Below are 13958 nucleotides of genomic sequence, written 5' to 3' on the forward strand. Positions count from 1 at the left end.
CTCATGTGTGAACTGTTCCCTAGGAGTTGGAGTTCCTGCGATTGGCTAAGAAAGAGAAGCTCAGGGAGGCCACGGAGGCCAAGCGGAACCTGAGGAAGGAGATTGAGCGCCTTCGTGCCGAGAGCGAGAAAAAGATAAAGGAGGCAAACGAGTCTCGCGTGCATCTGAAGAGGGAGCTGGAGCATGCCCGGCAGCTCAGAGTGTGTGACAAGGGCTGCGAGGCAGGTCGCCTGCGCGCCAAGTACTCCACACAGGTGAGGACACACACAACACACAGACACGGGCAACTCAAACCCAGACAGAGCAGTGTCTGTAGTCTGAGCCCGATTACATAAACACTCGGAACGGAAGCTAGCCCTCAGAGTAATTGCATCATTTTTGTCTAACACTAAGGCTAAGTCTTCTCATGGTCAATGGGGAAAGAGAAAAAAAATGTTTCCTCCGTCAAAAATAAATGGGTGTAACCCAAAGAGGAAACAGGAAGAGATGTCTAGTTCCTGTTAAGCATCATGGGAAATGTAGATTAGACAAAACAAAGGGGAGGTACGCTCAATTCCCGTCTGTAGTTTCTCTAAAAAGAACAATTCCCTTTCCAGCCCTGTCATAAAGCCCTGGCATAAAGCCCTGTCATAACAACCTGCCATAAAGCCCTGTCATAAAGCCCTGTCATAACAACCTGCCATAATGCCCTGTCATAAAGCCCTGTCATAAAGCCCTGTCATAACAACCTGCCATAACGCCCTGTCATAAAGCCCTGTCATAACAACCTGCCATAACGCCCTGTCATAAAGCCCTGTCATAAAGCCCTGTCATAACAACCTGCCATAACGCCCTGGCATAAAGCCCTGTCATAACAACCTGCCATAAAGCCCTGTCATAAAGCCCTGCCATAAAGCCCTGTCATAACAACCTACCATAAAAGCCTTTATTTGAGTGAATGTTTAAAATGTTTATTGTTTTTATAGCATTTGCAGGCTTTGGGGAGACAGCTAAGTTAGGTCTATGTCAGGGCTTGTCCCAATGTTCACTGTTGTGTGTCTGGGTTAGGGTTAGGATTAGGGCTTGTCTTAATGTGTTTCTGGGTTAGGGTTAGGGCTTGTCTTAATGTGTTTCTGGGTTAGGGTTAGGGTTAGGGCTTGTTAGGGTTAGGGTTAGGGCTTGTCTTAATGTGTTTCTGGGTTAGGGTTAGGGCTTGTCTTAATGTGTTTCTGGGTTAGGGTTAGGGCTTGTCTTAATGTGTTTCTGGGCAGGATGTGGAGAGACATAGAGGTTTGCACGCGCAGAGGGAAGGATGTGGCCACTGTGTGTGTGTGTGTGTGTGTGTGTGTGTGTGTGTGTGTGTGTGTGTGTGTGTGTGTGTGTGTGTGTGTGTGTGTGTGTTTGTGTGTGTGTGTGTATGTGAGTGTGTGTGTGTTTTAAGAGTTCAAAGCATGATATTAGGTAGTTAACAAGAAACAACAGAAAATGATGAAAGTAGACACAGCAGTCATATAGCCTGGGTACTCAGCTCAACCCTTCCCTGAAAGTAGACACACCAGTCATATAGCCTGGGTCCTCAGCTCAACCCTTCCCTGAAAGTAGACACACCAGTCATATAGCCTGGGTCCTCAGCTCAACCGTTCCCTGAAAGTAGACACACCAGTCATATAGCCTGGGTCCTCAGCTCAACCCTTCCTTGAAAGTAGACACAGCAGTCATATAGCCTGGATCCTCAGCTCAACCCTTCCCTGAAAGTACACACACCAGTCATATAGCCTGGGTCCTCAGTTCAACCCTTCCCTGAAAGTAGACACACCAGTCATATAGCCCGGGTCCTCAGTTCAACCCTTCCCTGAAAGTAGACACACCAGTCATATAGCATGGGTCCTCAGCTCAACCCTTCCTTGAAAGTAGACACAGCAGTCATATAGCCTGGGTCCTCAGCTCAACCCTTCCCTGAAAGTAGACACACCAGTCATATAGCCTGGGTCCTCAGCTCAACCTTTCCCTGAAAGTAGACACCTCAGTCATATAGCCTGGGTCCTCGGCTCAACCCTTCCCTGAAAGTAGACACACCAGTCATATAGCCTGGGTCCTCAGTTCAACCCTTCCCTGAAAGTAGACACACCAGTCATATAGCCTGGGTCCTCAGTTCAACCCTTCCCTGAAAGTAGACACACCAGTCATATAGCCTGGGTCCTCAGCTCAACCCTTCCCTGAAAGTAGACACACCAGTCATATAGCCTGGGTCCTCAGTTCAACCCTTCCCTGAAAGTAGACACACCAGTCATATAGCCCGGGTCCTCAGTTCAACCCTTCCCTGAAAGTAGACACACCAGTCAAATAGCCTGGGTCCTCAGCTCAACCCTTCCTTGAAAGTAGACACAGCAGTCATATAGCCTGGGTCCTCAGCTCAACCCTTCCCTGAAAGTAGACACACCAGTCATATAGCCTGGGTCCTCAGCTCAACCTTTCCCTGAAAGTAGACACCTCAGTCATATAGCCTGGGTCCTCGGCTCAACCCTTCCCTCAAAGTAGACACACCAGTCATATAGCCTGGATCCTCAGTTCAACCCTTCCCTGAAAGTAGACACACCAGTCATATAGCCTGGGTCCTCAGTTCAACCCTTCCCTGAAAGTAGACACACCAGTCATATAGCCTGGGTCCTCAGTTCAACCCTTCCCTGAAAGTAGACACAGCAGTCATATAGCCTGGGTCCTCAGTTCAACCCTTCCCTGAAAGTAGACACACCAGTCATATAGCCCGGGTCCTCAGCTCAACCCTTCCCTGAAAGTAGACACACCAGTCATATAGCCTGGGTCCTCAGTTCAACCCTTCCCTGAAAGTAGACACACCAGTCATATAGCCCGGGTCCTCAGCTCAACCTTTAATGGTGCTTTTTGTTTGGTTCCAGATCGAGGACCTGCAGATGAAGCTCCAGCATGCCGAGGCGGACCGCGAGCAGCTCCGGGCAGACCTACTGCAGGAGCGGGAAGCCAGGGAACACCTGGAGAGAGTGGTCAAGGAGCTGCAGCGGCAGCTGTGGCCCAAGGAGCAGAACACGCCTACCGAGGACAACCCCGTCAACAACTAACCCTTCCCATAAACAACTCCGCGCCAATCCCCCACTATCAGCACCCAAAATAAAACTACGCCTGAGACGACCGACACAGAATAGAGAAAAGTAGAAATATCAAACCTCTATGTGTGCGTGTATCCATCCTCACACAAATTGTATCAGTGCTTGGATGCATCCTTGGAGAGAGAAACAAAGGAAATCAAATAAATTTGTACATATACCAAGTTGTTACTAGTTGTTGGTATTTGTACATTTGTACCAAGTTGTTACTAGTTGTTGGTATTTGTACATGTACCAAGTTGTTACTAGTTGTTGGTATTTGTACATGTACCAAGTTGTTACTAGTTGTTGGTATTTGTACATGTACCAAGTTGTTACTAGTTGTTGGTATTTGTACATGTACCAAGTTGTTACTAGTTGTTGGTATTTGTACATTTGTACCAAGTTGTTACTAGTTGTTGGTATTTGTACATGTACCAAGTTGTTACTAGTTGTTGGTATTTGTACATGTACCAAGTTGTTACTAGTTGTTGGTATTTGTACATTTGTACCAAGTTGTTACTAGTTGTTGGTATTTGTACATGTACCAAGTTGTTACTAGTTGTTGGTATTTGTACATGTACCAAGTTGTTACTAGGACAAGCACTGAAACGCACCTCTCCTCCACAAACTGAAAATTGGATCAGAAGAAAAATATATATATATATTTAGCACAACATTTTGTTGAGCCTGTATTTTCTGAGACAGAGACTGGTGAACATTTTGGATAAAAACTTTTCTATGATAAAAAAAAAAGATAATAATACAATAATTTTACAACTGGCCTGTTTAGAGACAAAATGGAGGGCTGTCAAAATGGCAGAGGAGCCAGGAAGTAGGACTGGACTCCTCAGGCGTGCCCCAGCAGGGCTTCTGCTTCGTTTCCCGTGAAGAAGTTGGAGAATTTCATGACCTTATAAGCTATTTAAGAGACTGCATAACGATATGTAAAAAAAATGTACGAAAACATTTTCTTTGCTTCTTTGTGCTATAAGAGCTTGGAGACAAAAAAAATATGGATTTACAAAAAATATTAACAGACAGCAAGCAAGACAAACTACCACCAGTGCCATCATGGTTAGTCGGTGTGTAGAGGAGGCCATTCTGATCCATTGAGGAAAAGTATAACGCTTGTCTACTATTCCATTAATACATCATGAAGTTTACTATGGAAGGGGTCAGAGGATTGCATTGGACTAGATGTTTTCTCTCTTTGACACAGGTGCTGTATCTGTGTGTTCTGGCACACCTCTTAGAGTGAGCATTTCATTTAGATATTAACAACACACCGAAACAGCATACACACTTGTCTTCATTATGTGTTTGTGAGCATTTGGGTTAAAACCCAAAAGTCTTATCTTATAAAGATAAACTTTGTGATCATTTTGTATCTGGGTGCAATCTGAAGCCCAGATTTGTACACAGGACTTCTGCTGGGTTTCCCCCTGGGACTGTTGGTTAAAACTAGCTGAACCCGGCTTTACTGCTTTCCATTTGATTAGCGAGAGTTGGCATGACTTGCTCAAATGAAGATCGAAAATACAATTTTTGAATACTATGATTTTAGGTCTGGAAGTGGCGCCTTTAGCCAGAACCACAACATTTTATTTTTTAATTAAATGATGGTATGTAAATATATATATATATGTGTTTTGTTTTTTTACAATAATGAATCGCACTTTGTCATTACAAAATACTGTTATAATGCCTTATACTCCCATTATTGTCTTCAATCTTACATTGGAGAGGATATATCCATGACAACAACAATACAAATACAAGTGAGCATTTTGTTATTATATGCAACTCATTTAAATGCAATGTAATCATGTGTTTAAGACTAAATATTGTAAATAAAAAGAGAGAAAAGGGGTCTACATGCTTGCTTGCTGATACAGTTTGGGCTGTTGGAAAAATGTAATTCCAATCTTTTTTGGCACTAATCATACCATTTTTGTTGTCAATTAACAATTAAAGACAGTGGGATGTAGGGTTGCAAAAGAGAAAATGGCATGGGCGCCCAACTCTCCTAAAATGTTGGTATTTATTAATACGACAACGATTCATCCACGTTCCAAGGTGTGAAACACAGTGCTTTTAGACCATTCATAGGAAGGCAGTGATTATGACAGTCTGAAGACACATTGCTCATATATTTACCAGAAAAAAGAACACAAAGAGGATTAATAAAAAGTACATTTTATAATGCTCCAGTTCAGAATGGGAACGATGCAAATTACAATGTACATTGTGTTTATGCTTTTTTTCCTTTGGTTGTTGATGTTGTTGTTTTAAATGTGGGATATTTTTATGGCTTGTTTCTTATGTTCCTTTTTTCCCAATAGAAAACTCATATATTTTCATTCATATGCATGACATTTGAGAAGGTTTGCCATGCATATAGTCATTATTGGGCATTGATACTGTACATGTAAGGATTGTAATTGTGTTGTACAGCAAGCCTGTCTTTTCTAGAGGAATCTAACCATGTTCATTACATAGTTCAAGAAAAAAAACTTTATACGTACACGCAAAAAAACACAACCTGAAGTTCAAACACAATGCTGGACAACCTCAAGTGCCTGAAAGTGGGCAGAGGGTTTTCCAGATCAGGAACACTGGCGATGAAGTAACTGTTTTGTATTTGGCCTCAGTAGGAACGTGCTCAAGAGTCAACTCCACCATGGGATGTCATTACCGTCACAGTGCAGCTGTCACGCCTGTCACACAGTGCAGACACTGTCCACAGAGGGGACATTTTCATTCTCTCTTCTCTCTGCACTAATCCCTCTGGATAGGCCTGACTTGACTACATTGCTCAAGCTACAAGATGCAGCTTTTTCCCCCCAGTATTTCTAACCCAATGCAGTTTAAGGTGGTAATTACATTTACTCTTCTTCTTTTTGAGCAGAAACAATTTAACGACTTTATAATTGTAAAAAAAAAAAAAAACATCTAATGAGGCATTTTGAATGATCCCTTTAATTCATTCAGAAATGTTCTTTTTGAGATATGCATGTCAAAAATAATTCTAGGTATCAACAGATACCATAGCTATGCGGTATTATGAGGTTCACTCTAGGTTGTAGAAAAAGATGACCTACCATTTTTATGTGATTTGGTCTGTCTATCCAAAGGTGGACATCTCTAACTAGTGAAGAAGGCATTATGTCCAAGCCCCATGTCTTAACAAACATTAGAAAGGTCAATGTTATTTAGAGACTGACACTGAGTCTGTGACTTTTGCAGACCTAAAATTGGTACATTTTATAGTTGTTTTTACACTCGAGTGAATTGATATTTGTAGTTTCCTTTTCATGGTTTTCTACAAAAAAAAGGGAGAAAATGACGACATTGGCTCTTTGCTCCCAAGTAAAAGAAAAAAACGGATAAATGATTTATTATTTTTTAAATAAGAACCATTTTGCTAAATGGAGGACAAAGAAGAAGCAATAACAGTGAAACAGATAAAACTAGCCAGTGTGAAGATTTAAAAATAAGAATTTACAAGTGTATATAATCTTTCATTTTTACAATATTGTATTATATATGTACATGGTGTTTCCTTTTTATCCAAAACAAATCTTTTCTCACATCTTGTTTTGTTTTGGCTTGTGTTTTAACCAAGAACCTGTTTCAAAAAACAGTTATTGCAGTGCATTAGAGAATATTCTCTACATAAACATGTTGCTTATCCAATTATTTCCATTTTTATTTTACTGTAAGGTCTTTATAATGAAATACTTTTTTCACCAGTTCATATATTGTTTACAATATATTCAATATCAGATAGTGTACAGTGCCTTCAGAAAGTGTTCATACCCCTTGACTTATTCCACATTTTGTTGTGTTCCAGTTTTAAATATATGTTTTATCTCACCCATCTACTCACAAAACCCCATAATGACAAAGTGAAAACATGTTTTAGACAATTCTGCTAATTTATTGAAAATGAAATACAGAAATATCTTAATTTACATAAGTATTCTCATCCCCGAGTCAATACTTTGGCAGCAATTCCAGCTGTCTTTCTGGGTACGTTTGTAAGAGCTTTCCACACCTGGATTGTGCCACATTTGCCCATCATTATTTTTTTTAAATCTTCAAGCTCGGTCAAATGGGGTGTTGATCATTGCTAAACAACCATTTTCAGGTCTTGCCATAGATTTTCAAGTAGATTTAAGTCAAAACTGACTCGGCCATTTAGGAACATTCAATGTTTTCTTAGTTAGCAACTCCAGTGTAGATTTGGCCTTGTGTTGTAGGTTATGGTCCTGCTGAAAGGGGAATACATCTCCCAGTGTCTGGTGGAAAGCAGATTGAACCAGATTTTCCATTAGGATTTTGCTTGTGCTTAGAACCATTCTGTTTCTTTTTTTTATCCTGAAAAGTCCTTAACGGTTATAAGCATACCCATGACATGATGCAGCCACACTGCTTGAAAATATGGAGAATTGTACTCAGTAATATGTTTTATTCAGGACAAAAAGTTATTTCACTCTGTCAATTAGGTTAGTATTGTGGAGAACTACAATATTGTCTCCTATCACAACCATTAAACTCTGTACTTTTTAAAAATTCACCATTGGCCTCATGGTGTAATCCTAGAGTGGTTTCTTTCCTCTCCGTCGTTTGAGTTAGGAAGGACGCCTCTTTGTAGTGACTGGGTGTATTGATACACCATCCAAAGTGTAATTAATATGTTCAAAGGGATATTCATTGTCTGGGATATTCAATGTCTGTTTTTTTACCCATCTACCAATAGGTAGGTACCCTTTGTGAGGCATTGAAAAACCTCCCTGGTCTTTGTGGTTGAATCTGTGTTTGAAATTGACTGTTCGACTAGGGGACCTTACAGATAATTGTATGTGTGGGGTACAGAGATGAGGTAGTCATTAAACATCATGTTAAACACTATTATTGCACACAGAGTGAGTCCATGCTACATATTGTGTGACTTGTTAAGCACAGTTTTACTCCTGAACACATTTAGACTTGTCATGACAAAGGTGTTGAATACTTATTGACTCAAGACATTTCACCTTTTCATTCTTAACGTATCAGTATAAATGTATAGAAATATGAATCCACTTTGACATGATGGGGTATTGTGTGACAAAAAGTCATGGGGTGTGAATACTTTCTGAATGAACTGTATGAATTTGTTATTCAATGTGTTTCTATGGGTTAATAGCAGTAAGGCCAAATTCAATGTTTCATCAAGTAATGGTAGAAATGGGTCACACAAGAACTATCGCCACCTCGCAGGTTTTTTCCCTCATCCTCATGTATATTTTAGCCCTACGCTGCTGCTAATACTATATCAACTTTACAATTCTAGAAATATTTTTATGTAAGAGGTAAATGTATGCTTTCTCGTTTATTAATGACGCATATATAGTATGAGGAAAACGCTTGGCTTATTTATCTATTCCTTCCTCTCCCTTGCCCCCCCCCCCCCCCCCCCATCCATCGACACCCACTCACAACACGGACTATATTGTAAAGTAAAGGACTTTATGAGATTATGTTTGGAAATAGCTATGCTTATATACCACAGTGACTGAATGTACAGTGTATAGATGCATTAGCAGAAATAAAGTTGTTTGTCCAGATTAAATGACCCACATTTCTTTCTTATTAACAGCTGTTGTGTTTCTTGCTTGTGACCATCAGTTTGGCTGACATGAATTCAAAGCCTTGCCTCGGGCGTCACAGTTTCCACACAATGCAATGACTTAGAATAATATTTTTGTACGAGCGTTTACCCACCTTTTGCAACAAACCAAAAAAAACGCTCAATTCAATTCACTTCACGACCGGTAATCAGTGACACTTTGGCAGAGTTACAAAGGCATTGAGTCATTGTGTCTTACTGAATAGCTCATGAATTGAACATTAAATGCATCAAATTCAAAGATAGAGGATGACGTTTGCTCTTAAGGAATCAGACAGAGAGTTAACACCATTCAGTTACAGTCCTGGTTGTGGCAGAATCACCGTTATAATGTATCTAGCTTCACCCAATCAAGATTCTACTTTTCTAAGGAAACATTTGACCGCTTTTATTATTCAAGTGTTCATACTACAAGTGGCATAGATTGACAAGGGGAATCCAGGTGAAAGCTATGGTCCCTTATTGATGTCACTTGTTAAATCCACTTCAATCCGTGTAGATGAAGGGGAGGAGACAGGTTAAAGAAATATTTTTAAGCCTTGAGACATGTATGTGTGCCTTTCAGAGGGTGAATGGGCAAGACAAAATATTTAAGTGCCGGGGTATGAACGGGGTATGGTAGTAGGTGCCGTGTAGATGAAGGGGAGGAGACAGGTTAAATAAATATTTTTAAGCCTTGAGACATGTATGTGTGCCTTTCAGAGGGTGAATGGGCAAGACAAAATATTTAAGTGCCGGGGTATGAACGGGGTATGGTAGTAGGTGCCAGGTGCCCTCATGTTTGTGTCAAGAACTGCAACGCTGCTGAGTGTTACATGCTCAACAGTTTCCCGTGTATATCAACAATGGTCCACCACCCAAAGGACGCACTGTAACACCACCCAAAGGACACACTGTAACACCACCCAAAGGACACACTATAACACCACCCAAAGGACACACTATAACACCACCGAAAGGACACACTGTCACACCACCCAAAGGACACACTATAACACCACCCAAAGGACACACTATAACACCACCCAAAAGACACACTATAACACCACCCAAAGGACACACTATAACACCACCCAAAGGACACACTGTAACACCACCCAAAGGACACACTGTAACACCACCCAAAGGACACAAAGGACGCACTGTAACACCACCCTAAGGACACACTGTAACACCACCCAAAGGACACACTGTAACACCACTCAAAGGACACACTATAACACCACCCAAAGGACACACTATAACACCACCCAAAGGACACACTGTAACACTACATTTCCGCGATAAGGATGAATAGAGTCCCTAAAGGAACAACCCATGTTGTTGCTTAGGGCCGGCTCTGACTGAATGTGTGGTTATTGATGTGGGTACATAAACTCACGAGCCACTTTGGCCGCTCATGACCAGTTCCGTTTTTTTGTGTGGCCCCCACTCCCATCAAAGTTGACCATCCCTGTAGTAGGACATTGTACAATTTGATGTAAACATTCATTGAATGGACACACACACCCTTGCTTACCAGACGTGTCCATGTGGCTTCACTACAAGCTTTATCATACCTTTACTATACTGCTGTGTCTCTGCATGTCGGGCTTTTGACTTAAACAGTGTTTGCAGTAGTAAGGTGTTGTACTCTGGTGTGTAAGATGTGGTTTCATGTCACGGTGCAGGCTTTTATTTCTAGCTTTGAGTTGAGAGTCTCTTCCTCTCTCTGGTAGTCTGATGACAACTCGTGCACGTCACTTTGGTATATTGTGGGTTCTTGAATAGCTCAGGGGTCTGAGTTTTGAAGCACAGACTCCGAGGCATGTGGGACAGATGTGCTTTCCCTGGTGTTGTTGGTCCAGTTGTGCTGGAGTGATGCTTTCCTCTGGCTGCAGTTAGATGGTTGTGTCTGTCCTGCTCTAAGGGTTCTATTCAATCAGCATCATGGAAGTTCAGCTTTACAGCGTGATTTAAATTTGAAAGGTAATGTTTACCGAGACTGCCTTCACGGTAAACACTGCTTATGTCAACTTAATGGGAAATCCCCTTTACATTTCTCTCACGGAATCTGTAACGCTTCAGTTTTACAGATTAAATAGAGCCCTACATTGTCAACTTCTACGAGGGTTTTGGAGTGACAGGTGGATCGGTTAGAGGAAACATCTGTAAATTGGCTCGGCTGGATTTGGCAAAACTTGAGGTTGTGTTTCAGGTTGTCTATGAATAGTTTTTTTTAGGGGGGGGGTCGGCTTGTCTTCTGGTGTAGCTCATCTTGGGAGGCGCTGTTGAGACATTCTGATGGCGTGGTGGTGTGGTAGTGTGGTGTTGTGGTAGTGTGGTGGTGTTGAGACATCCTGATGGTGTGGTGGTGTTGAGACATCCTGATGGTGTGGTGGTGTTGAGACATCCTGATGGTGTGGTGGTGTTGAGACATCCTGATGGTGTGGTGGTGTTGAGACATCCTGATGGTGTGGTGGTGTTGAGACATCCTGATGGTGGTGTTGAGACATTCTGGTGATGTGGTAGTGTGGTGGTGTTGAGACATTCTGATGGTGTGGTGGTGTTGAGACATTCTGGTGGTGTGGTAGTGTGGTGGTGTTGAGACATTCTGGTGGTGTGGTAGTGTGGTGGTGTTGAGACATTCTGATGGTGTGGTGGTGTTGAGACATTCTGATGGTGTGGTGGTGTTGAGACATCCTGATGGTGTGGTGGTGTTGAGACATCCTGATGGTGTGGTGGTGTGGTGGTGTTGAGACATCCTGATGGTGTGGTGGTGTTGATACATTCTGATGGTGTGGTGGTGTGATGGTGTGGTAGTGTGATGGTGTTGAGACATCCTGATGGTGTGGTGGTATTGAGACATCCTGATGGTGTGGTGGTGTTGAGACATCCTGATGGTGTGGTGGTGTGGTGGTGTTGAGACATCCTGATGGTGTGGTGGTGTTGATACATTCTGATGGTGTGGTGGTGTGATGGTGTGGTAGTGTGGTGGTGTTGAGACATCCTGATGGTGTGGTGGTATTGAGACATCCTGATGGTGTGGTGGTGTTGAGACATCCTGATGGTGTGGTGGTGTTGAGACATCCTGATGGTGTGGTGGTGTTGAGACATCCTGGTGGTGTGGTGGTGTTGAGACATCCTGATGGTGTGGTGGTGTTGAGACATTCTGATGGTGTGGTGGTGTTGAGACATCCTGATGGTGTGGTGGTGTGGTGGTGTTGAGACATCCTGATGGTGTGGTGGTGTTGAGACATCCTGATGGTGTGGTGGTGTGGTGGTGTTGAGACATCCTGATGGTGTGGTGGTGTGGTAGTGTGGTGTTGTGGTGGTGTGGTGGTGTTGAGACATCCTGATGGTGTGGTGGTATTGAGACATCCTGATGGTGTGGTAGTGTTGAGACATCCTGATGGTGTGGTGGTGTTGAGACATCCTGATGGTGTGGTGGTGTTGAGACATCCTGATGGTGTGGTGGTATGGTGGTGTTGAGACATCCTGATGGTGTGGTGGTGTTGAGAAATCCTGATGGTGTGGTGGTGTTGAGACATCCTGATGGTGTGGTGGTGTGGTGGTGTTGAGACATCCTGATGGTGTGGTGGTGTGGTGGTGTTGAGACATCCTGATGGTGTGGTGGTGTTGAGACATCCTGATGGTGTGATGGTGTGGTGGTGTTGAGACATTCTGATGGTGTGGTGGTGTTGAGACATCCTGATGGTGTGGTGGTGTTGAGACATTCTGATGGTGTGGTGGTGTGGTGGTGTTGAGACATCCTGGTGGTGTGATGGTGTGGCCGGTCCATCCTGATGGTGCGATGGTGTGGCCGGTCCATCCTGATGGTGTGATGGTGTGATGGTGTGGCCAGTCCATCCTGATGATGTGATGGTGTGGCCGGTCCATCCTAATGGTGTGATGGTGTGGCCGGTCTATCCTGATGGTGTGATGGTGTGATGGTGTGGCCAGTCCATCCTGATGGTGTGATGGTGTGATGGTGTGATGGTGTGATGGCGTGGCCGGTCCATCAGAGCTGTGCCTTTAAGATCTTAGCCTCAATGCTGGTGATGTTGACTTTTTGCATTGCTTTCAGGTTGGAAACCTTGTCTAGCCACCGGATAATAGATCTCAGAGATCGTATATGGAATGTCTCCAGCTGTTTGACGTTGGGACTGTACAGAGTCCAGCCATACAGCTGTTTGACGTTGGGACTGTACAGAGTCCAGCCATACAGCTGTTTGACGTTGGGACTGTACAGAGTCCAGCCATACAGCTGTTTGACGTTGGGACTGTACAGAGTCCAGCCATACAGCTGTTTGACGTTGGGACTGTACAGAGTCCAGCCATACAGCTGTTTGACGTTGGGACAGAGTCCAGCCATACAGCTGTTTGACGTTGGGACTGTACAGAGTCCAACCATACAGCTGTTTGACGTTGGGACTGTACAGAGTCCAGCCATACAGCTGTTTGACGTTGGGACAGAGTCCAACCATACAGCTGTTTGACGTTGGGACTGTACAGAGTCCAACCATACAGCTGTTTGACGTTGGGACTGTACAGAGTCCAGCCATACAGCTGTTTGACGTTGGGACAGAGTCCAACCATACAGCTGTTTGACGTTGGGACAGAGTCCAGCCATACAGCTGTTTGACGTTGGGACAGAGTCCAGCCATACAGCTGTTTGACGTTGGGACAGAGTCCAGCCATACAGCTGTGAAGAGTGATTGTATTCCAATAGAAATGCTGGAAGAACATAATTGAAAAGATAAACACTGCGTCCAGATATTAGTATTTATTTGAGGGGATGAATTTGAAGCTATGCACTTCTATCATTCACAAGTCTGTACCAATACACTTAGTCCAAACCCATATGGCATGAGACAAACGCTCACAAGTCTGTACCAATACACTTAGTCCAAACCCATATGGCGTGAGACACGTCACTTCTCATATGAGAAGTGATGTGTGTCGAACAATGTCGTGATGAACATGAACCCAGTGAAAAAGAAATCAATGTAAGACAATAAACCATTTTGGAACTCCATCCCGGTATTTCCCTTTAGCCCAGCTTGGTGTATCACAGTGGCTAGCCCACCCACCACTGACCGGTGTAGGGTGAACCACGGACCGTCTTACTCCATGATGCCAGACCAGGCCCAGGCTGGTGTTGCCTCCCTCCCTGCCTGCTCCTATCGCCCACATTCCCCACC

The 13958-nt window shown here is 43.2% G+C and overlaps 1 protein-coding gene across 1 annotated transcript in view; it reads left to right on the forward strand.

The window, feature by feature from the left end:
* Window positions 1–8220, forward strand: part of LOC109878878 (ski oncogene-like) — a 106177-nt gene extending 97957 nt beyond the window's left edge. Inside the window, exons 5-6 of the mRNA XM_020471071.2 lie at window positions 24–254; window positions 2895–8220. Coding sequence (XP_020326660.2) covers window positions 24–254; window positions 2895–3074 — 411 coding nt within the window. The 3' untranslated portion in view covers window positions 3075–8220. The remainder of the gene's footprint in view (window positions 1–23; window positions 255–2894) is intronic.
* Window positions 8221–13958: the final 5738 nt, after the last annotated feature.

Source organism: Oncorhynchus kisutch, linkage group LG17 (assembly GCF_002021735.2).
Source record: "Oncorhynchus kisutch isolate 150728-3 linkage group LG17, Okis_V2, whole genome shotgun sequence".
Classification (NCBI taxonomy): Eukaryota; Metazoa; Chordata; class Actinopteri; order Salmoniformes; family Salmonidae; genus Oncorhynchus; species Oncorhynchus kisutch.